The following is a 25,520-nucleotide window of genomic DNA, read 5'->3' as shown; positions in this document are numbered from 1 at the left end:
CATCTTTTCAATTGTTTCCAGAGTGTTAATCATTATCTCATTTGTTATGGTTATAATAACTGCTTTAAAGTATATGTATGGGAATGCCTGGGTGGCTCAGTCGTTAAGCACCTGCCTTCAATTCAGGTCATGATCCTAGATCAAGCCCCTCATCGGACTCCCTGCTCAGTAGGAAGCGTGCTTCCCCCTCTCCCACACCCTCTGCTTTTGTTCCCTCTCTTGCTGTGTCTCTCTGTGTCAAATAAATAAAATCTTTAAAAAAAGGGGGCGCCTGGGTGGTTCAGTGGGTTAAGCCTCTGCGTTTGGCTCAGGTCATGATCTCAGGATCCGGGGATCAAGCCCCACATCAGGCTCTCTGCTCATCAGGGAGCCTGCTTCCTGTGATCTCTCTCTCTGTCAAATTAAAAAAAAAAAAAAAAAACAACTTAAAAAAAAATCAAGTCTTTGTGTGAGAATTCCAACATGAGTCATCTCATAGGCATCTATAGGTCCTCTCTCTTCCCTTGATAATTTGTCACATTAACCAGTTTTGTGTGTGTGTGTATGTGTGTGTGCACGCGCACGCGCATCTGCACGTGTGCATGCGTGTTTTGTTTGTTTTTGCATGTAGAGTAATTTTTGGATTTTATCTTGGACATTGTGAATATTATGTTGTCATTTTTGAGCCTTATTAATATGCTGTAGAGAACATTGATTTGTTTTCTTTGTTTTAGTAGACACCACCTGGTTTAAATGGGAAGTTCCATCTAACTTTCTGTCAGTGGTGGTTCCAGTATCAAAAGTTCTATTTCCAAAACTTTTGCTGCTCTCTTTGGATTTGTCTTGTACTGTGCCTCTCAGTAAAAGGATGAGACTTGGCAGTGGTTTATACTATAGTTCAGTTGTCTTTAGTGTAGCCTTTGCTGCACTTCTTTTAGTCTACTTTACACAAGTGCAAATCAGTATTTGTTTTGGTTTATACCAAAGTAAACGAATTAGGGATCTCTTTTCCAGCTCTCTCTTCTCCATGATTTTCCTCCATTTACTCTTTATTTATTTTTTTTTTAATGATTTTTATTTATTTGCCAGAGATAGAGAGAGAGAGTACACACAAGCAGGCAGAGAGGCAGGCAGAGGCAGCGACGAGAGAAGCAGGCTCCCCGCTGAGCAAGGAGCCCGATGTGGGACTCGATCCCAGGACCTTGGAATCATGACCTGAGCCGAAGGCAGTGGCTTAACCAACTGAGCCACCCAGGTGTCCCTCCATTTACTCTTTAATTCCCAGTGGACTTTCCCCTGGTTCTTCTGATCAGAAAGATAGATTTTTCTCTAAGCATTTCAACCTGTGCAGTATATAGTTCCCCATCCCTGGGGCATCGCCTTAAGTGAAATGGGGAAAGAGGAGAGGAGCTTAAAAAAAAATTATGGGAATTCCCCTGATAATTTTTGGACCAACAGGGGCACTGTTTTCCGATTTTTCTCGCCAAAGAGAGGTTTTCTCACAGTTGTTTTGTTTTGTTTTGTTTTGTTTTGTTTTGTTTTGTTTTGTTTTGTTTTTCTGTTGCTGGCACAGTGCAGTTCTGTGGCTAAGGAGAGAAAAGAGAAAATAATTGCTTTTTTCCCTACAATCTCTAGATCACAGGATCTCCTCTTCCTGGTCTTTTGGATAGAAGGAGGGAATTTTGGGGCACCTGAGTGGCTCAGTGGGTGAAGCCTCTGCCTTCAGCTCAGGTCATGATCTCAGGGTCCTGGGATCAAGCCTTGCATTGGGCTCTCTGCTCAGCAGGGAGCCTGCTTCCCCCACCCCCATCGCCTGATGCTCTGCCTACTTGTGATCTCTCTCCCTCTCTCTCTGTGTCAAATGAATAACAAAAAAATAAAAATAAAAGTGTACATAGTACTACATTTAAAAGGGGGGGGGGGTTGGAATTTCTCCATGGGTTTCCTTGCTGTAATTCAGGCCACTCTTAGGTCAAAGCTGCCAGGAGTTAAAGGAGGAAGATAGAATCCCAAACTCATGGCAGTGCCTATCAAGCTTTAACTCTTCTCCCCAAGCTATTTATTTATTTTAAAAATATTTATTTATTTATTTATTTATTTATTTGACAGAGATCACAAGTAGGCAGAGAGGCAGGCAGAGAGAGAGGAGGAAGCAGGCTCCATGCTGAGCAGAGAGCCCGATGTGGGACTCTATCCCAGGACCCTGAGATCATGACCTGAGCGGAAGGCAGATGCTTTAACCCACTGAGCCACCCAGGCGCCCCTCCCCAGTAATTTATATTACCTGTTTATGGAGTGCTGACATACATCCTTTGGCCATTTATTTATATGTTGGTGAATTAGCTACTTCCTGAGTGATTTGAATGATAACTATATATTTAAGAAATGTTAATTCTTAATTGTGTTTGCTCTGGAAGTTTTTGTTTTTGTGTGACTCAACTTTTTTTTGACATACAAAATTGTAAAATGCATAAATCTTTTGTGAATTTAAAAAAGTGCAGATAACCTTTTGGTTGTTCTCCCTAGTCAGAATAAGTATTCTAGTTCTAAAAATGTTCTATCTTAATTTTTCTCAAATTTAAAGTACAATGTAAGTAAATTTCTTAAAATTACTAAAACAGGAGCTATAAAAATTCAGAGAATATATATGTGTAGACTAACAAGTAATGCTTTTCATGGCTATACTTTATCACAGAAAATATTAACAATTTAATACATATCCTTCTATACCTTGTTCATAAATTTGCACTATATTGAGAGAGTGCACATACAAGAGAGCATATATATGGTACTTGGATTTAAAAAAGAAACTTATTTGGCACAGAGAGAGAGGGAACAAGCAGGGAGAAACCCAGGCAGAGGCAGGGGGAGGAGAGGGAGAAGCAGGCTCCTCCCTGAGCAAGGAGCCAGACATGGGGTCTATCCCAGGATTCTGGGATCATGACCTCAGCTGAAGGCAGACACTTAACCTAAGCCACCCAGGCACCACTGGTACTTAGATTTTATATATGTGTATCTAGTACTTAGATTTAAGCCATTTAATTTTTTTTTAAGATTTTTATTTATTTATTTGACAGAGGTCGCAAGTAGGCAGAGAGGCAGGCAGAGAGAGAGAGAGAGAGGAGGAAGCAGGTTCCCTGCTGAGCAGAGAGCCCGATATGGGCTCCATCCCAGGACCCTGGGATCATGACCCGAGCCAAAGGCAGACGCTTTAACCCACTGAGCCACCCAGGCGCCCCTAAGCCATTTAATTTTTTAAAGTTAATTTCATTGACGTATACTTTCTGTATAGTGAAATGTATCCATTTTATGTGTTCAGTTGTAGTTTTATGACCCAGTTACATAATATAACACTTGATACAAGTGTATATACTTCTATAATTTACTACCTCAAGATATAGAACTTTCTATTATTTCTAGAGGCTCCTTTGGGCCCCTTTGTTCCCCATACCTGCACCAAGTATCCATGGATCTCTTACTTTAGACTAGTTTTGCCTGTTTGAGCATTTATCGGGCGAATCATAAAGTGTGTACTCTTGTTTCTGGCTTCTTTTGCTGAGTCAGCATAATGCTTTTGATACTCATTACTCATTTGTGCTCCTGTGTGAATCAGTAGTTTATTCATTTTCATTGCACTGAATAGTATTTCGTTGTGTGAGTATAATACAATTCTATTATACATTTATTTGTTGATAGACATTTGTATTATTTGTAGTTTTGGACTACTAAGAATAAAGCTACTTTGTGCGAGTTTTTGTGTGCCTGTATTTTCTTTTCTTCGAATAAATGACAGCTAGTTTAGGAATTGCTCCTTCAAATAGTAAATGTTTATTTTTCTTTTCTTTTCTTTTTTTTTTTTTTTTAGATTTTATTTATTTATTTATTTGACAGAGAGAAATCACAAGCAGGCAGAGAGGCAGACAGAGAGAGAGAGAGGAGGAAGCAGGCTCCCTGCTGAGCAGAGAGCCCGATGGGGGACTCGATCCCAGGACCCTGAGATCATGACCTGAGCATGATCATGGCAGCGGCTTAACCCACTGAGCCACCCAGGCACCCCAAATGTTTATTTTTCTTGATAAGCATCTGCTAAACAGTTCTCCAAAATGGTTGTACCATTTTACAGTCCACGTAAGGATTTCCAGTTCCTGACCTTATGCATTTGTCATTTCTTATGTTTTCTATAAGTGTCTTTGGTATTGATTCCTTAAAGTGGTATTATTGTGGGAAATGATAAGTGCATATATGTATTTGCTAGACTTTTCTCCATGGGGTTTGTACTGTTTTTTCATTACTGCTATTAATGGATGAGTGTATGTATATTTCCCTTCACTCTACCATCAGCATGTGGTTAATTTTTTTCCTTTCTGGTAGGTATAAAATTAAATCTTAGTATAGTTTTAATTTGTATTTCTCTTACTTGGTGTGGTTAGATTTAAGCAATTAAATTTTTTTTAAAGCTTTTATTCATTTATTTGAGAGAGAGAGAGAGAGAGTGAGCACAAGCGGGGGTGGGGGGAGTTGGGAGGCAGAGGGAGAAGCAGACTCCTCATTGAGCAGGGAGCCTGACATGGGGCTAGATCCCAGGAACCTGAGATCGTGACCCCCAGCTGAAGGCAGATGCCTAACCAACTAAGCCACCAGGCACCCCTAAGCAATTTAATCTTTTGAAGTCATTAACTTAATTGAAGTGCAATTTTTTTTTCTGTGAACTATGCATATCTCCTATATTTATTCTTGGCTATTTTCAGGAACTTTTCAGCTATTAAGGGTATCTGGTTGTCTTTTTTTTTTTTTTTACTTTTTACATATTAGGGATATTAACCCTTTGTAAACATAAGTTTTGAACTTTTCCCCCAAGTTTATCTTCTGTCTTTTTTTTTTTTTAAAGATTTTATTTATTTATTTGACAGAGAGAAATCACAAGTAGATGGAGAGGCAGGCAGAGAGAGAGAGAGGAAAGCAGGCTCTCTGCTGAGCAGAGAGCCCGATGCGGGACTCGATCCCAGGACTCTGAGATCATGACCTGAGCCGAAGGCAGCGGCTTAACCCACTGAGCTACCCAGGCGCCCCTATCTTCTGTCTTTTTGTTTGGAGTATCCTTTTCCATGGCCCTTCATTCCAAGTTATGTTTTTTGTATTGTTAAATATATATCAGTCTTTGTTGTTGTTTTGGATTTGGATCATAGAAAAGTTTCCTCAGTCCTTGATTATGGAGGAACTTATTTGTTTCTAGTACTTACATATAGTTTTATTCAAGTAATTTCTGTGCCTAGCGTGGGGCTCAAGCTTATGACCCCAAGATCGAGTCATGTTCTTCTTACTGAGCCAACCAGCTGCCCCAGTTTCATTCTTTATGTTTGTATTTCTGACCCATATGTAATTCAGGTGTTCAGTTTAAGGAACAGGTCTCAAATTCATTTTTTCCTCATTTATTTGGGATGTTTCTTAAGCCACTTAGCATGGATTATAATTTTTATATATGTTTTTTGAATGGGTTCTCAATTCTTCTCAACATTTATTTCTTCTCCTTTAGTTGTATGCTAAATTCCAAGATAGACATACATGGGTTTGTTTCTGGACTGTCTTTTAGATTATGGATTTGCTTGTCCTATTTTTAGTATTCTAAATGATGCTATAGTTACTTTTTGGTATTTGATAAGGTTAATGTTCAGTTCTCTCATTATTTCTTACTTCTCAGATTTTTCTGGAGGATGCTATCCCGTTCTATGAAATAGGTTATTTTCAGCGTACAGATTAGGGAAATGAGGATACCCATGCTCACAGTTTGTAAATAGTGTTGCCAGGATTCATGTCCAGGCTGTGTCATTCCAGCCCAAGTTCTGAAGCCTGTCAATTATGACAGATAGTTTTAAAATTGAGTAATCAGATATAAAGGAACTGATAGCACCAGGGAATTTAGTGGTTATTTGTGGTATCTACTTATGACATAGATTTGACAAAGGCCATATTTTTTAATGTGAATCAGTTTTATGGGGCAACAGTTATCTGTATGAAATTCATTACTTTGTCCCATTGTAGTTTTCTTTGGAATGTCTGTTAGAGTTGATTAACACTGGCAAATGGTATCTGAAAGGAAAAGAAATAACTGACTGAATTAAATCTTTTGTGTATTTTCTTACATTTGAATAACATTAATAGATGGAAATCTTCCTGGTGTTAGAGACATAGTATTAGCACAACTTAAGTTGTGCATGTTTTTGATAGCTTATGTGTTACCTCTTCTGATGGGTGCACTGCATCTGGATTAGATAACTCTTTAAGTACAGATACAGAAAGGCTTCTAAGACATAAGATTTGTTTAATTTTTAAAAGTATAAATATAATATATATTTACATACTATGGATATTAAGAATCTGGGTTTTCTTAAAGTACCACAAGTGATTGTGATGATGAACCAGGTTAAAGAATTAGTAGACCACATTTCCTTTTCAGTGAAAAATCAATGCCTGAGATAATTTTGTATATGCTATCAGAAAATGATCTTGTATTAATTATTCTTAGCAGCTTTTGCTTTTCCTGACTTTTTTTCCTTCTTTTTCTACAATAGTTCATGCCAACGTGGCTTCATTCATACAGATGAACCAAGGATTGGGATAGCAGTATAAAATTAGAATCAGAGAACTGATTGCCCAGCAGGATGCCATCAACTAACCGAGCGGGCAGCCTGAAGGACCCTGAAATTGCAGAGCTCTTCTTCAAAGAAGATCCAGAGAAGCTCTTCACAGATCTCAGAGAAATTGGCCATGGAAGCTTTGGAGCAGTGTATTTTGTAAGTGTTAAAGGTTTATACCAGTGACCAGTATTTACTTAGTATCTAGTCCCAGCAGGGTAAAAAAAAATAATATAAAGAAACATAGTCCATTTTATAATTACTTGCATAGATAAATGTGTATAATATGAAAGTAGGTAGTTGTATTTATTGAGCTTCTCAGATTGTTGGAAAAAATGGGGGAATTTTATTTTGCTTTAACTTACATGTGGTTAACATTTTAGCACAGTGGTTTGAGGTGTCTAATGACTTACATTACTATAGAATTAAGTGTTGCAGAACACCGACTTCTGTAAAGTCTCATACACAGTTTTAGTGCTTGTGGAAATCTAGGATTATCTTTTGACAGAAGGTTATGTACGAAAGTCTTTTTTTCTTGTGTATGTATATGCATGTGTTGTGCTAAAAGAATCATCAAATTTGCCATTTTAAGCATTTTTAACTGTACAGTTTGTGATGTTAATTACACTCACAAAAGTGTTGTACAACCATTAACATTATTTCTAAAACCTTTTTATCACCCCAATAGAAGCTCTGTATTTATTAGCAACAACTCCTCCTTCTCCCTCTACCTAACCTCTGATCTACTTTTTTCTATGAATTTGGCTATTCTAGATATTTCATATGAATGAAATGAAATCATGCAATATTTGTACTTTTGTGCATAGCTTATATCACTTAGTATAATGTATAGCATAATACTTTATAGGTCAGCCATGTTGTAGCATGTATCAGTGCTTCATTCCTTTATATAGCTGAATAATATCCCATTTTATGAATATACTATGGTTTGCTTATCCATTCATTTGTTGATGGACACTAGATCATGTCCACCTTTTGGCTATTGTGAATAAATGCTATAATGAACACTGGTGTACAAATGCTCGTTTGAGTCACTGTTTTCAAATTTGGGTGCATATTTAGGAGTGAAAATACTAGATCACACGGTAATTTTATGTTTAACTTTTTGATAAACTGCCAGACTGCACCATTATATGTTTCCATTTCCACTAGCAGTTTCCATTCCCACTAGCAGTTTACCAGAGTTCTAGTTACTCCATGTCCTTGCAAATGCCTCTTATTTTTGTTACTTTGATTATAGCTATCCTACTTGGTGTGAAATAGTATCTTGATGTTTTGATTTGTATTTCCCTATTGGCTAATAATGTTGAGCAGCTTTTCATGTGCTTATTGGCCATTTGTATGTCTTTTTTGGAGAAATGCCTATTCGGATCCTTTGCCCATTTTAAAATTCAGGTTGTTTGTCTCCATGTTGAGTTGTAAAGGCTCATTATGTATTCTGAATATTAAATCCTTATCAGATGCACAATTTGCAAGTATTTTCTCCCATTCTATAGTTTGTCTTTTCACTTTTTTGATAATGTCCTTTGATGTACTGAAGTATTAAATTTGGATTAAGTCCAATTGGTCTATTTTTTTGTCATTGTTACTTATGCTTTTGGTGTCATGTCTAAGAATCCAGTGTGAAATCCAAGGTCATGAAGATTTATCCCTATGTTTTCTCCTAAGAGTTTTATGGTCTTAGCTCTTGACTCATTTTGAGTTAATTTTTGTATATGTTGTGAGGTAAAGGTCCAACTTCATTCTTTTGTATGTGGAAATCCAATTGTTCCAGTGCCTTTTATTATAAAGACTTTTCTTTCCCCGTTGAATTGTCTTGACGTATTTGTGCAATCAATTGGTCATATTGTATAGGTTTACTTCTGAAAACTCTCAGTTATTTTCCATTTGTCTGCATATCCATCTTTATGCTAGTATCATACTGTTTTGATTACTATAGCTTTGTAGTAAGTTTGAGATCAGGGATAACTTTATTCTTTTTAAGATAGCTTTTGCTATTTGGGGCCCTTTGCAATTCCATATGAATTTGAGGATTGGCTTTTGTATAAAATTATACAAATTGTATAAATCTGTAGACGATGCTTGGTAGTATTGGCATCTTACCAATATTAAGCCTCACTATGAATGCAAATGTCCTTCTAAACATTTATTTAGGTCTTCTTTAATTCTGTTCAGCAATGTTTTATAGTTTTCAGTGTTCAAGTGTTATAATTCATTGCTTAAATATAGTTATCAGTCTGTTTTTCTTTTAGATGCTACTGTAAATGTAATGACTTTAATTCCCTCTTCAGATTAGTCTGTTATTCTTTTAGATACTACTGTAAATGTAATTACTTTCTTAATTCCCTCTTTAGATTATTCATTGCTGGTATATAGAAACAGCTGATTTATGTGCATTGGTTTTTTTTTTAAATCCTACAATTTTGCTAATTTTCTTAGCTCTAGTATCTTTCATGTGGATACTTTGGAATTTTGTATAAGATCATGGCACTTACAAGTAAAAATTGTTTTACTTCTTCCTTTCCAATTTGGATGCTTTTTATTTGTTTTTCTTACCTGTTTGCACTAATTAGAACTTTGATGGTGGTGATGAAAGTAAGCATCCTTGTTCCTGATTTTAGGGAGAAAGCTTTTTTTCAGTTTTCGTCATTGAGGATGATATTAGCTGTGGGGTTTTCCTAAATGCCCTTTATCATATTGAGGAAGTTCCTTCTGTTTCTAATTGTGTGTGTGTGTGTGTGTTTTTTTTAAATGAAGGGTTGTTACACTCTGTTATGTATCCTTTTTTTAAAATTTTTTAAAAGATTTTATTTATTTATTTGACAGACAAAGATCATAAGTAGGCAGAGAGACAGGCAGAGAGAGAGGAGGAAGCAGGCTTCCCGCTGAGCAGAGAGCCTGATGTGGGGCTCTATCCGAGGACCCTGGGATCATAACCTGAGCCGAAGGCCGAGGCTTTAACCCACTGAGCCACCCAGGCGCCCCTGTTATATATCTTTTTGGTATCAATTAAGATGATGATATGTTTTTTCTTCTTTGTTCTGCTAATGTAGTATATTACATTATTGATTTTGTTACATTGAACTGCTCGTGCGTTTCTGGAATAAATTCCACTTTGTCATGGTTTATAATTTAATATGCTGTTGGATTTGGTTTGATAGTACTTTGAGGATTTTTATATCAGTGTTCATAAGAGACACTGTAATTTTCTTGTGATTTTCTTGGTCTGGTATTGGTGTCAGGTTAATACTGGCCTCATTGAGTTAGGAAGTGTTCTCTTATTTTTTGGAAGAGTTGGGGAAGAATTGGTGTTCATTCTTTAACTGTTTGGTAGAATTCACAGGAAAGGCATCTGGTTATGGACTTTGTTTTTGATTACTTTTTCAGTGCTTACTTGTTAAATGTCTTGCTATTTTTTATTTTCTTAAGTTCCTTTATTTGTGGGTTCTAGGAATTTGTTTCACCTAGGTTATCTAATTTATTGGTATTCACTTGTAAATAGTATCTCACGTATAACTCTTTTTATTTCTGCAGATTGGTTGTACTGTTCCCGCTCATTCCTGGTTTTAGTTTTGGCTCTTCTCTCATTACTTTTTTATTGTTGTAACTAAGTCTGTTTTCTCTTGAATTTTAACTATAATTCTGGTTTGAGATTTTCAGTAAAAGACCCTTAGTAAACTTTGCTTGTTCATATAAAAATGTATTATATCACCTTTAACTGAGAAATGAAAAGCATACAGAAGCCATTACTTATAATTATTTTCCCTTCAGATAACCATTGATACTATTTCATTTATATCTTTTCAGCCTTTCAGTAATGTACATAGATTTAAGATGATTGTTATCTCAACTTAGCCAAGACTCCTGGTGTTAGTGGGGAAAGTCCCATGTCCTAGAAACCCCATAGTCCAGGACAAAATGAAATAATTATTTATCCAACATATATTTGTAACATGTACTGTTTATATACTGTTCACTTGCCATTTAGGTTTTACAATGAAAATGGTATCATTTGTTTTTAAAAATTTTATAGTCCTGCTTATTTTTCATATTAATAAGTATACATGTATAACAATTATTGTATCAGATTTTATATATCCATTCAATATATCATAATTTGCTTTTCATTCCACATGATTAGATAGTTAGGTTTTTCCAACCCTGCCCCCTTTTTTTGCTGTTAGAAATAATACTATAATTGAACATCATTATATTTCTTCTAAATAGATATGTTTGCTAGTTTGGAGGGAAAAAGAAGAAAAGGAGATTAAAGTAATGTGAGTAGCCTAGAAAATGAAGAATATTTAATAGGAGACCATTGAAGGGAGGCTTGGATTATCAATTACTAAAAAACTGTGACAGTAGAGACACCCAGTTGGTTCAGTCAGTGGAGCATGCAACTTTTGATCTCAGGGTTGTGAGTTTGAGCCCCACATTGGTGTAGTGTTTATTTAAAATTTTTTTTTAAAACTAAGCACAATCATTAAAGCCATATGGTATTAGTGCCTAAGTAGGCAAAGAGAAGAAAGAATAGAACCAGAAGTGATAGTAATTTAAAGAGGTTTTGGGGGGAAGTTTTGTTTGTTTTTGCTTTTCAAGAGAGAACAGAGCATGAGTAGGAAGAGGCAGAGGGAGAAAGAGAGAGAGAATCTTAAGCAGGCCCCATGCTGAACATGGAGCTGAATGCAGGGCTTGATTTCACAACCCTGAGATTGTGACCTGAGCCAGAATCAAATTGGTTGCTTAACCAACAGGGCCACCCAGGCACCCCTGGGAGAAATATTTTATGGTGTGTATCTATTTGGCAGTTCTTCTACAGGTGAAAGAAGACATCTTTTGGCATAAAACTTATTGAAGCGAGAAAGTAGGTTAATTTTTTTTCATTGTTTAAAAATACACTGCCATAAGCAGGTAAAAGATACATAGAGGTGCGTGGGTGGTTCAGTCGGAAGAGCATGCATCTCTTTATCTGGGGGTCCCGGAGAGTTCAAGCTCTATGTTGGATATGGAGATTACTTAAGTAAAAAATAAAAACTTAAAAAATATACTTCTTGTTGAGAAGTGAAGTTGTAATACTTTATAAACCTGAACAGTTTCATCTTAAGGAAATTGAGATGAAGATTTTAAATTAAGTAGAGATATTTATTTATTTATTTTAAAAAGATTTTATTTATTTTTAGAGAGAGAGAGCTCATGTGAGAGAGCATGATCTGGGGATAGGGGCAGAAGGAGGAGAAACGGATTTCCAGCTGAGTAGGGAGCCCAACACAGGGCTGGATCCCAGGACCCTGAGATCATGACCTGAGCCAAAGGTAGATGCTTAACTGACTGAGCCACCTAGGCACCTCAAGTAGAGATTTTTAAAAACGACTTTATTTTTCTAGAACAGTTTTAGTTAGGCTCACAGTAAAATTGAAAGGAAGGTACAGAGGGATTTCATATAATCCTTTCCCTCACACATGCATAACCTCCCCTATTATCAGTATCTTCCACCAGAATACAACTGATGAACCTACACTGGCATAACATAATCACTGTAACATTAGGGTTCACTCTTGATACTGTACATTCTATGGGTATAGTCAAATGTATTATAAGTACCCATCATCATACAGAGTATTTTTGCTGCCTTAAAGAAAACCTCTTTGCAGGTTTTTAGGTTTTTGTGTGGATATATTTTCACCTCCTTTAAATAAATACCAAGGAGTGCCATTGCTACATTTTATGGTAAGATATGTTTAATTTTGTAAGAAACCACCAAACTATCTTATAAAGGGACTCTGCCATTTTGCATTCCCACCAAGACTGAAGGAAGGGTTCTTGTTGCTCTATATCCTCATCAGTACCAAAGGGTACTGTCAGTGTTCCAGATTTTGGCCATTCTAATTGTGTCTAGTAGTACCTCATTGTTTTAATACCAGTTTCCCTGTAATACATGATATGAGCTATCTTTACATATGCTTATTTCCCATCTGTATATTTTCTTTGTTAAGGTGTCAGGGTGTTAGGCCCATTTGTAAATCAGGTTTTATGTTTCCTAATTGTTGAATTTTAAGAGTCCATTGGGTCCAGGGCTTTGCTTTATTAGCAAATTTTGGATTACTGATTCAATCTACTTGTAAGTAATACTGTTCGGATTTTCTATTTCTTCATGGCTTGGTCTTGGTAGGTTTTGTATTTTCAGAATTTACCCTTTTCATCTAATTTGTTGACATATAGTTGTTCATAGTACTCTCTTAAAATTCTTTTATTTCTGTAGAATCAGTAGTAATGTCCCCTGTTAATTTCTGATTTTAGTATTCTTTTTTCCTTAGGCCATCTAACTTAAAGGTTCATCAATTTTATTGATCTTTTTGAAAAACCAACTTTTGATTTCATTGATTTTCCCTGTTATTTTTCTGTTCTCTATTTTATCTCTGCTTTAATCTTTATTATTTCCTTACTTCTACTACATTTAGGTTTAGTTTGTTCTTTTTCTAGTTCCTTAAGTGGTTAAGTTAGGTTGTTAATTTGAGAATTTTTTTTTAATGTAAGTCTGCATAACTACAAATTTCTGAGCATTTTTTTTTACTTGGCCCCATAAGTTTTGATATGCTGTATTTTTATCTTCATTCAACTCTAGGTATTCTAATTTCCCTTGTGATTTATTCTTTGATCCATTGTTGTTTAGAAATATGTTGTTTAATTTCCCCAACTTTGTGAATTTTCTAATTTTTTGTTTTTGTTTTTGAGGGAGAGGAAGAGGGAGGGGGAGACGAGGGGCTCGATCTTACAACCCTGAGATCATGGCCTGAGCTGAAATCAAGTCTGGTGCTTAACCAACTGAGCCACCTAGGCGCCCTTAGTTTTCCTTTTTTTTACAAATTTCTGACTTTATTGCATTGAGATCAGAGAGGATTCTATGTATGATATCTGTCTTTTTAAATTTATTGAGACTTGTTTTGTGACCTAACATATGTTAAGAAAGTATCCCACAGACCCTTGAAAAGAATATGTATTCTGTTGTTGGGTAGAGTGTTCTGTAATTGTATATTAAATCTGGTTGGTTTATTGTGTTAAGTTCTCTATTTCCTTGCTTATCTTCTATCTGGTTGTTCTCTCCATTATTAATGGAATATTAAAGTCTCCAAATATTATTGTTGAACTGTTAATATCTTTTCACTTCTGTCAATTTTCACTTCATATATTTTAATGACCTTTTATTTGGTATTGTAAATGTTTATAATTGTTAAATCTTCTTGCTGTTTTGAACTTTTATTAGTATATAACGTCATTCTTTGTCTCATAACCTTTTTTGACTTAAGTCTTTTGATTTATAAATCTTTGTGAACTCAGTTTTTCATTTTTCTTAAGTGTGGATGAAATTATTGGGATCATAGGGCAGGTATATGTTGAGTTTTATGACCAATTCCCAGATTTTTCCTTAAGAAGTAAAAATTTTACGCGCCCATCAGTAGCGTATGGGAATTCTGTTTATTTCATGTTCTTTCCAACATTAGGTGTTTGTTGACAGTCATTTTAATTTGAGTCATTCTGGTGGATGTATAATAGTATTTCATTAAGGTTTTAATGTATATTTCCCTGATGATTGGTGATAGTATGTTTTCATAGACTTAATGGTCAGTCACATATCTTTGGGAAGTGTTTGTTGAGATGTATTGCACATTTCTTAAAAACTAGGTTATTTTTCTTTTTGGGTTGTATGAGTTCTTTGTAGGTCCTGGGTACTTACCAATATTATATGTTTTGTGAATATTTTCTTCCAGAATTGGAAAATTTCATTTATTCTGTAGTTTGTTGTGTATAATGATCAATGCATGTCAAGCTGAGAACATATATTGATTATAGTCTTCAGATCTTTTGCATCCTTTCTAATTTCATTTGTTTTGGTGTGCATGTTCTATCAGCAGCTCAGAGATGTGTTTTCAGATCTCTTCTGATTGTGCATTTATCTGTTTTTCCTTTTATCGCTCTCTTACTTTCTGCATTTCTAAGCTGTGTTATTAGGAATGTACAAATTTTGGCTTATTGTATCTTCTTGTTGAATTGTCCCATTATCAGTACAAAATTTCACTCTTTATCTTTCATAGTATTTCTTGCTTTAAAATCTACTTTGACGTTAATCAGACATTTTTCTTTGGCAAATGCTTGCCTGCTATTTCTTTAGGGAGCCTGGGTGGTTTAGTTGGTTAAGTGTCCAGCTCTTGATTTTTGGCTCAGCTCATGATCTCAGGGTTGTGAGATTGAGCCCTGCTTGAACCAGTGGGTTAAGCATGGAGCCTGATTATGATTGTCTCCCCCTCTTTCCCTGCCCTCCCCCCGCAAAATTAAAAAATATGAACTGTTTCTCATCTTTGTTGTCTTTTTCCTCCAGAATTTTTCCACCTTTATTGTGATGTGATTGATACATAATATTGTGTAAGTTTAAGGTGTCCAGTGTGTCAATTTGATACATTTATATATTGTAAAATGATAACCACTATAATATCATTAACACCTCCTTCTTGTCACCTAATCATCATTTCCTTTTTATAGTGAGAACATTTAAGATCTACTCTCTTAGGAACTTTCAAGTGTATAATACAGTATTATTAGCTGTAATCACCATGAATTGAATTCCCAGAATTTGTTAATCTTATAACTGGAAGTTTATATCCTTTGACCAGTATTTCCCCATTTTCCCCCACTTCCCGACCCCTGGTAACCACTATTTTACTCTGTTTCTGAGTGCAGCTTCTGTAGATTCTACATAAAAGTGACAATATACATTATTTTTCTTTGTCTTTTTAAGTTTATTTATTTATTTAAGTAGTCTGCACCCAACATGGGGCTTGAACTCACGACCCTGAGATCAAGAGTCCCATGCTAATCCGACTGAGCCAGCCAGATGCCCTGTATTTGCCTTTTTCTGTCTCACTTATTTTACTTAGCATAATGCCCTCAAGTTTCATCCAAGTTGTTGGTTCTTCCTCATGGCTGAATTAATATACTGTGGTGTGTGTGTGTGTGTGTGTGTGTGTACCGCATTTTTATCATTCATCCTTTGACAGAATCTTCTGGTTATTTCTGTATCTTGTCTACTGTGAATTTGGGGCTGCAGGTATCTCTTCAAGATCTTGAATTCAGTTCTTTTGGGTATGTACCCAGAAGTAGGATTGGCTAGGTCATATGGTAGTTCTATTTTTTTTTTTTTTTTTTTTTTTTTTTAAGATTTTACTTATTTATTTGAGAGGGAGACATTGAGAGAGAGCATGAGCAAGGAGAAGGTCAGAGAGAGAAGCAGACTCCTGTGGAGCTGGGAGCCTGATGCAGGACTCGATCCCGGGACTCCAGGATCATGACCTGAGCTGAAGGCAGTCGTCCAACCAACTGAGCCACCCAGGCGTCCCTGGTAGTTCTATTTTTAATTTTTTGACAAACTTCCTTTTTGGTTTCCATAGTGTTTGTACCAATAAGCAGTGCACAAGGTTTCCCTTTTCTGCACACCCTTGCTGATACTCATTATCACTTGTCTTTTTGATAAGAGCCATTCTAACAGGTTTGAGGTGATATCTAATTGTAGTTTTGAATTTCCCTGATAATTAGTTATGTTGAGCACCTTTCATTTATTTACCTGTTGGTCATTTGTAAGTCTTTTTTTGAAAAATGTCTATTTAGGTACTCTGTCCGTTTTTAAATTGGGTTAGTTTTTGACTATTTAGTTTTGTGAGCTTGTTATAAACATTTTGGATATTAACCCCTATCATGATTTGCAAATGTTTTCTTCCATTCCATTGATTGTTTTTTCATTTTGTTGATTGTTTTGCCATGCACAGATTTTTAATTTAATTTAGTTCCACTTACTTATTTTTGCCTTTGTTTCTTGTGCTTTCGGTGTTCTATCCCAAAAATTGCTGCTAAGAACAAAGGGGCTTTTTCTCTATTTCATCTTTGTTTTAATTGAGTTATTTTGCCCATTAATATTTTATGTAGTTACTGCTTATAGGTGGGCATACGTCTGTTTTTTTCTATTTGATTTCTGTTTATTTTGTCTGTTCTTTTGTTACTTGTGCTTGCCATCTTTTTTTTTTTTTTTAAGTGAGCTCTAGGCCCAATGTGGGGCTTGAACTCACCACCCTAAGATTAGGAGTCGCATGCTCTATTGATTGAGCCAGCCAGGCACACCTCTTCTTGCTGTCTTTTCAATTAATCAAGAGTTTATTGTTGTTATTATTGTTGTAAATTTAGGTTTTATTCAGGTATGGGGATGCCAACAGATCAGGTAGAAACAGCCACCGGAAAGATGGTTTTGTTATACTCAACAGATCCAAGAGAAGGGGGCATGCCAGGCCAGAGGGGGCCATCTGGGGAAGCACTGGTATCAGTGAGGAAGCAGACGCAGCAAGGGAAAAACATGGGTAAGAGCATTTATTGTGGTTTCTGTAAGAAGAAACAAGTGAGGCAGGGTGGGCAAGTTTAGGATTATCTAGGGTTTTGTTTTGTTTTTTAAAGATTTTACTTATTTATTGGGGGAGAGGGGCAAAGGAAGAGGGAGAATCAGACTCCTCACTGAGCAGGGAGCCCCTATGCAGGACTCCATCCTAGGATCTCAGGGTTCTGAGCTGAAGACAGATACTTAACTGAATGAGCCACCCAGGTGCCCCTTGTTTTATTTTGTTTTAAAGATTTTATTTTTAAGTTATCTTTGCACCCACCAAGGGGCTCAGTTCACAGTCCTCAGATCAAGAGTCATATGCTTTACCAGCTGAGCGAGCCAGGTGCCCCTGGGATTATTCTTAAGTGCTTTTAGCAGGCTCTGGGATATAGGAGTTGTCCTTAGTTGTCTAGTATTTGGCCCTGTGGTGATTAAAGCAGAGAACAAAGGCCCTAGACTGGGAGGTAATTAGCCGTAAGGGCTCTGGATTGGTGATTTGTATATGAAAGATGTGCTTGTTTGCTCTCTCTAGGAATTAGCTAACTCTGGTTGTGGCAGTCCCTACCTGTTAGCAAGGCTCCAGACATCAAAGCATCATTACTGCAAAAAAAAAAAAAGGCATCATAGGGGTGGTGCCTGGCTGACTCAGTTGGTAGAGCATACAGCTCTTGATCTTGGGGTTGTGAATTTGAACCCCATATTAGGTTCATATTAGGTGTGGATCCTACTTAAAAAGAAAAGACATGAATAATTGACATTTTCCCCCACCATTAAATAAATAAATATACGTGTGTGTGTGTGTGTGTGTGTGTGTCTGTCTGTCTGTCTATGCATGCATGCACACGCATGCATTTCCCTCCTTGTTAACCTCTCGGTTATCCATTCTTTTATTATTCTTTTAATCGTCACCCCAGAAATTATATATTCTTCTTCTTTTTTTTTAATGGGGCATCTGGGTGACTTAGTTGTTGGGTGTCTGCCTTCGGCTCAGATTGTGGTCCCGGGATCCTGGGATCCAGTCCCTCGTTGGGCTCCCTGCTTGGCGGGGAACCTTCACCATCTCCCACTCCCCCTGCTTGTGTTCCCCCTCTCACTGTGTTTCTCTCTGTCAAATAAATAAAACTAAAATAAAATAAAAATAAAGATTTTATTTATTTATTTGAGAGAGAGAGAGTGTGTGAGCGTACATATAAGCAAGGGGACTAGGAGAGGGAGAAGCAGGCTCCCCACTGAGCAGGGACCCTGATGGAGGCCACAGTCCCAGGACCCTGGAACCATGACCTGAGCTGAAGGCAGATGTGTAACTGACTGAGCCACCTAGGTGCCCCAGATATTATATATTCTTTAAAAGAAATTTTTTTTGTTAACATATAATGTATCGTTAGCCCCAGGGGTACATGTCTTTGAGTTGCCAGGTTTACACACTTCACAGCACTCACTGTAGCATATACCTTCCCCAATGCCCATAACCCAACTACCCTCTCCCTACCCTTCTTCCCCTAGCAACCTTCAGTTTGTTTTGTGAAATTAAGAGTCTCTGTGGTTTGTCTCCCTCCTGATCCTATCTTGTTTCATTTATTCTTTTCCAAACCCCCAAACTCCCCATGTTGCCTCTCAACTTCCTCATATCAGGGAGATCATATGATAATTGTCTTTCTCTGATTGACGATATATATTCTTCACTTGCTATAGTTAACTTAGCACTTGTACCACTTCTCAAACTTTGAAAACTACACTGTTTCAATTGTCTTTCTCCTTTGTGCAATTTTTCTAAAATGTCCATTTGATTCTTTTTTAACATTTTATTTCATTTAATTAATTTAATTTTTAAAAGATTTTATTTATTTATTTGACAGAGATAGAGAGGGAATGCAAGCAGGGGGAATAGGAGAGAGAGAAGCAGGCTTCTTGCCAAGCAGGGAGCCCAACACTGGGCTCGATCTCAGGACCCTGGGATCATGACCTGAGCTGAAGGCAGTTGTTTAAGCAACTGAGCCACGCAGGTGTCCCTATTTTTAAATAAATAAAACCATTACAGGGCTTGATCGCACAATCCTGAGATCATGACCTGAGCTGAAATCAGGTCAGGTGCTTAACCAGCTGAGTCACCCAGGTACCCCTAATTTACATTTTTTTAAGAAAAGTTTTTATTTATGTATTTGAGAGAGAGAGCATGTGTGAGATCACAGAAGGCCAGAGGGAGAGGGAGAAAGAATCTGAATCAGACTCTGCACTCAGTGGGGAGCCTGATGCAGAGCTTGATCTCATGACAGAGAGTTCATGACCTGAGCCAAAACCAAGAGTGGATGTTCAACCAATTGAGCCACCCAGGAGCCCCTGCAGATTTATGAGCTTTTCAACTCCCTTTTTTGAGATGATGCATTGTAAGTCTCATTTTGGAAGCTCCTGTTCCTGGTCTCTGTCTCTTTAGCTTACTTTTCTCCTTGGATTCTTTTCTTCTGTACCACAAGTTCAGGGATAAAGCTGCAGTAAATTTACAGCTCATTTTATGTATTGTTTTTCTCTGAAGCAGTCTAGTCTCTCTCAAACATTCTAGTCTCTAAAACCTGCCTGCATTTGTTACTCTTAAATAGTTTCATGCAGTCATTTTATATATATTGCCTGCTTTTATAGTTGTTTTGGGCAAGTATTAGTAGTGAGGTTTTCTTAGGTTAACGTTTGTTGTTGTTTGGACTTGCATGGACTTTTCTTTTTTGTAGATTTCTTTAATTAATTAATTTTGAAAGATATTATAATTAATGTCTTTATATAATTGAAATTATATATCATATATAATTATATATATAAATGAGTATATAATTAATTGAAAGATAGAGTGAAAGAGAGAGAGAGCACAAGCAGGGGGAGTGGCAGAGGGAGAAAGAGAAGGAGAAACAGGCTCCCCACTGAGCAGGGAGCCCCACATGGGGCTTGATCCCAGGACCCTGAGATCATGACCAGAGGCCAAGGCAGACGCTTAACTGATTGAGCCACCTAGGTGCCTCTTGCATGGAATTTTCATATATTATTCTGTAAATATGTGTTTTGGAGCAATGGGTATTTCATTGTTAATAATAGAAAGTATAGAATTTCTGTAGATTTTTTCTCTTCTTTAGACTTGCCCACATGATCTTGTCCAGTGGAGAGAGTAATGTTATGACCCTTTTCCTTGCATTAAAGTACTGAGTTAAATCACATACTAGCAAAATACCAGTGATTTAAAATTTTTAAACCTATAAAATTGTATTATCTTCAATCCATAACTTGTCAGTAGTCTTTTTGAAGTGATTAAAGCAGGTAGGTTTTAAATTAGGGTTGTAGTGGGGACTAAGGATGTAGAAGAGAAAAGTGAAAAGAAAAGATAAGCAAGGGCTCTCAAAGACAGTCCCCTACACTATACTAAGAAATGTAGATTTGAGATTTAAAAAAAATTTTTTTTAATTTATTTGGCAGATGGAGACCACAAGTAGGCAGAGAGGCAGGCAGAGAGAGAGGAGGAAGCAGGCTCACCACCGAGCAGAGAGCCCCATGCAGGGGTCGATCCCAGGATGCTGGGATCATGACCCGAGCCAAAGGCAGAGGCTTTAACCCACTGAGCCACCCTGGTGCCCCAGAAATGTAGATTTGATTCTTTAGTCTTTAGGGAACCACTGACATGCAAGAGAAATACTGTATTTCCATTTGTGATATAGAAGGTTTATTCTTGCAGCAATGTGGAGGGAAGATTGGCCTTGTCAAAAATCAAAGAAAGGATTCTGATTTTGAAGCTTTTCTGATAATTTAGGAAAGAAATCCTAAGGGCTTGGTGTGCTGGGATGGCTCAGTTGGTTGTGTCTGACTCTTTATTTCTGCTCAGTTGTGATCTCATGGATCGTGGGTTCCAGCCCTGCATGGACTCTGCTCTCAGTGGGGAGTCTCTCTCTTCTCCCTCTCCCTCTGCTTCTGCATGTGTGCAGGCATGCTCTCTTTTCTAAAATAAATAAATAAATCTTAAAAAAAATACTGAGAGTTTAAACTAGTTAGTGTCAGTGAGGGTAGAAAGTCCACATTTTTTCTTTTTTTTTTTTTTTTTTTGTTAAATAAGCTCCCTGCCTCTCTTTGCATGCATTTCTGCCTACTTGTGATCTCTCTCTCTCTCTCTCTCTCTCTGTCAAATAAATAAATAAAATCTTTTTTTAAAAAATGGTCTCAGGGTCCTGGGATCAAGCCCCGTATTGGGCTCTCTGCTTGGCGGGGAGCCTGCTTTCCTCTCTCTCTCTGCCTGCCTCAATGCATACTGTGATATCTCTCTCTCTCTCTCTCTCTCTCTTTCTCTCTGTCAAATAAATAAAATCTTTAAAAAAGAAAGAAGCTCCATGCCCAATATCGGTCTTGAACTTCTGACCCTGAAATCCAGAATCTTACCCTCTTACCAACTGAGCCAGCGAGGCATCCTGTGAATACACATTTTTGAACTAAAATTTAAATTGATACAAAAGAGAACTTGTTTTCTGGTAAGATAAGAGGGTGCACATTGTATTGCCTTCCCTATGGAAGAGAATTATTATGTATATAGGTGAGTAATTCCCTAGAGCTTAGACCTCCTTATATAATTGTTTCTGGAGTTGTCCTACCCAGACTGGAGTATTTCAGAGACCTGTGGCTGGGAGAGAAGTTTCATAGTCTCCTAAGTAAGTACTGCATAGGAGCAACAAAAGCAAATTGGTCTAAAGCTAGATATCAGGAGCTAGCTTACAAGAGACTCAGTTAAACACCATGTGTGATCCTAGATTGGAAAAAAATTCCTATTAAAGGAAAGAATTCCTATTAAAGGAAAGATAGTTGGTGAAATTTGAATATAGACTATATTTGCACTAAATAATAGTATATCAGTGCTAAATTTCCTAAATTTGGTAAGGTGCTGTGGTTATTTAAGAGAATGTTTTTCTTATCAGGAGAAATAATGAAGAAGTACTTTAGAATCACAGTACTTTGGAATGTGTATTCTCAAATCATCTTCAATAATAAGTAATGACAATGTGGTGATAATATGTATCTTTGAAAGTTTCAAAGCAAGTGTGGCAAAATGTTAACTGAAGATTTATCTATAGTAGGGTCTGGGAAGTTACAGCTTATGGGCCAAATCCAGCCCATGAACTACTTTTGCTCAACTTCCAAATTAAGAATGGTTTTTCCAGGGGCACCTGGCTGCTTCAGTCAGGTAGAGTATTTGACTCGTGACCTTGGGATTTTAAATTTGACCCCCATATTGGGTGTAGAGATTATTTAAAAAATAAAATCTTAAAAAAAAAGGATTTTCATATTTAGAAAAAAAAGGGAAGAAGAAAATGCAACAGAAAAAGAAAGATAATATGTATTTGGCCCACAAAGCATAAAATATTTAGTATCTTGATCTTTATAGAAAAAGTTTGCGGACTTCTGACCTAGTAGAAGGCATAAGAAAGGTTCACTGAGCTATACTGACTTTACTCTATGTTTGACCTATTTTCATAACAAAATGAGTGAGGAAAACAAGATAAGTGTTGTTTTAGGAAGTCAAGAAACCTAGGTTTAGGTTAAGACCACCCATCAGGAACCACTGCATGAAAGCATCAAGGAATCAAGGGCAACTACTCAAAGCAGGTGTTTTCTGCTAATTGTTTTGATATCTGGAAGACATGTACCAGGTAGATGAGCAAAGTTTGAATGCAGCCGAGAATTAAATATTTTTGCCATAATTCCATTTCTGGGTCACTGACTTTTGTTATTTCGTGGTATCAGATAAACCTGTGTGTGTGTGTGTGTGCGCGTGCGTGTGGCATGTGTGAGTGTGTACGCATGAATGAATGCTTTGGTTTTTGTTTCCTCTCATCCCTACCCAATGATAGGGCTTACTGTGTGGTGTTTGCCTTTATGGTATATAGAGAGAGGAAGGACCCTCTTGCCAAATTTTTTTAGATGGCTAAAAGCAGTTTTTATAACATTTCTGAATTTTCATTAATTGATAGTAAGGATCACCTTAAGTTTTAAAATATTCCAGTTGAGCCAGCTTTGCTGGCTCATCAAGCAAGCTCATCAAGCAGGGGTTGCTGTAGTAAGTATTTGAAAGCAGACCAGAGTCAGATATCAAAAAGGACTGCTATCTCTAGATTGCCAGGAAGATAAAAATTTCTCTTTTAGTTTCTAGTAGCTTAAGTAGAACCAGTATATGAGTAGATGGGTTAGAGAGCACTGGCTTGGGACCCAGGTAGCTTGCTAACAAATATGACAGAACATGTATGATCTTGGTAGATTCATTTTTCTTTGTTTTAAAAAATGGGATATATTATTTACCTCTTTTTGTACTGTAAGATTTTACTAATCATCTTTTGTGGCTTGGCAAGTTTTATATTTTCAGTGGTTACAGCACATTGTGTAGTGTTAGTAAAAGATACGGGGAGCCTGGGTGGCATAGTCATTTGGGCATTCAGCTCTTGATTTTGGCTCAGGTCATGATCTCAGTGTCGTGAGATTGAGGCATGCTCTGGGCTCTGCATTCAGCAGAGACTGCTTCAGATTCTCTCTTCTTCTCTCCTGATGCCCCAGTGCACTCTCTCTCTCCCCTTCTAAAGTAAATAAATAAATCTTTTTTAAAAATAAGAGAAGGGGCGCCTGGGTGGCTGAGTGGGTTAAGCCGCTGCCTTCGGCTCAGGTCATGATCTCAGGGTCCTGGGATCGAGTCCCGCATCGGGCTCTCTGCTCAGCAGGGAGCCTGCTTCCCTCTCTCTCTCTCTCTGCCTGCCTCACCATCTACTTGTGATTTCTGTCAAATAAATAAATAAAATCTTAAAAAAAAATAAATAAAAATAAGAGAAAATGCATAAATATATAAAAAGATCTAGAAAGACCATTTACATGTAACTAATTGATGGTGATTTCAGATCATTCTTACTGGTTCGTTGAAATAGCTCCTGAGTGGATCTTCACAGTTTCCTGGTTTGAAACAGAATGATATTCATATCATCTGTATATATTTCCTTTTTCCTCCTCTTTTTTTGCTCTCTACAGCATCCAGTTTGTCTTTAGACCTGCAGCCAATCTTGACTTCCTTTACTCTCAGGCAGTGAGAATAGATGACATGTAGTATTGTGCTCTTTAATTACTTATAGGTCAAGTATTTTTTTATGTCTATATATATGAACGCTTTAAAAAAATATTCTGACTGTTATCTTATTATTCCCTATGAGAGGAATATCCCATCCTCTTTTCAGTTCATTTGTTGATTTTTTTTTTTTTTGGAAGATCTTATTTATTTATTTGACAGAGAGAGACACAGTGAAAGAGGGAACACAAATGGAGGGTGGGAGAAGGAGGCTTCCTGCTGAGCAGGGAGCCTGATGAGGGGCTTGATCCCAGGACCCCAGGATCATGACCTGAGTTGAAGGCAGACACTTAATGGTTGAGCCACTCATTTGTTGGTATTAACGGTTGAGCCACTCAATTGTTGGTATTAATCACTTCCATGAAAAATGTAGAAATCATGTACTCCTCTCTATATCATTTGTTGTTCTTATATATTACATCTGCATACATTAGATTCATTTAAGAAGTTTTTATTTTTTTATTTTTAAGTAATCTTTACACCCAATGTAGGGCTTGTACTCTGTCCTGAATTCGAGAGTTGTAGGCTCCACCAGCTAAGCCAGGCAGTGCCCTACATCTGCATATATTATAAATCAAGAATTCAGTGTCATTATTTTTGCTTTAAACAGTCATATGTATTTTAAAGAATCTAAGAGGAAAATATTTTTAAAATTTATCCACATATTTACTGTATTATATACAACATGATAGTTTACTTTGGAAATTCCCAGTTTACAAAAGGACTTCCAGAGCTAATAGGTGAGTTTGCAGGATACAAGAGCAATGAACAGAAGCCCATTGTATTTCTGTATGTTGACAGTGAACAAGTGGAATTTCTTTCATGCTAAAAGTACTATTTTTTTTTAAAGATTTTATTCATTTATTTGACAGACAGAGATCACAAGTAGGCAGAGAGGCAGGCAGAGAGAGAGGAGGAAGCAGGCTTCCTGCTGAGCGGAGAGCTGATGCGGGGCTCTATTCCAGGACCCTGGGATCATGACCTGAGCCGAAGGCAGAGTGCTTTAACCCACTGAGCCACCCAGGAGACCCTAAAAGTACTATTTGTAGTACTCACAATATGAAATACTTGAGTTTAAATCCAACAAAAAACATGCATGATTTGTAGTCTGAAAACCACTAAACACTGAAAAAAAATCAAAGGAGACCTGAATATTTGAAGAGATATATTGTGTTAATGGATTGGAAGACTAAATAATATTATCTCCAAATTGATATAGATTCAATGCATTCTAAATCAAAATCCCAGCAGGCTTCTAAAATAAATATTGACAAGAATATTCTAAAAATTTTAGGGAAAGTGAAGGAACTAGACTAGCCAAAGCAATTTTGAAAAAGAAAACAAGTTGAAAGAA

The 25,520-nt window shown here is 36.9% G+C and overlaps 2 protein-coding genes across 3 annotated transcripts in view; one reads left to right on the top strand and one right to left on the bottom strand.

The window, feature by feature from the left end:
- Nucleotides 1-25,520, bottom strand: part of ALDOC (aldolase, fructose-bisphosphate C) — a 1,020,901-nt gene that overhangs the window by 770,095 nt on the left and 225,286 nt on the right. The window lies entirely within an intron of this gene.
- Nucleotides 1-25,520, top strand: part of TAOK1 (TAO kinase 1) — a 166,398-nt gene that overhangs the window by 55,831 nt on the left and 85,047 nt on the right. For both annotated transcript variants that reach the window (XM_082707056.1, XM_082707057.1), the window contains one exon: nt 6,549-6,770. In XM_082707056.1, the coding sequence (XP_082563182.1) occupies nt 6,639-6,770 (132 nt within the window). In that variant the 5' untranslated portion in view covers nt 6,549-6,638. The remainder of the gene's footprint in view (nt 1-6,548; nt 6,771-25,520) is intronic.

Source organism: Mustela nivalis (assembly GCF_964662115.1).
Source record: "Mustela nivalis genome assembly, chromosome: 17".
Lineage (NCBI taxonomy): Eukaryota > Metazoa > Chordata > Mammalia > Carnivora > Mustelidae > Mustela > Mustela nivalis.
Note: the sequence above shows the minus strand (reverse complement) of the source record. Positions and strands in the feature narration are given on the sequence as shown.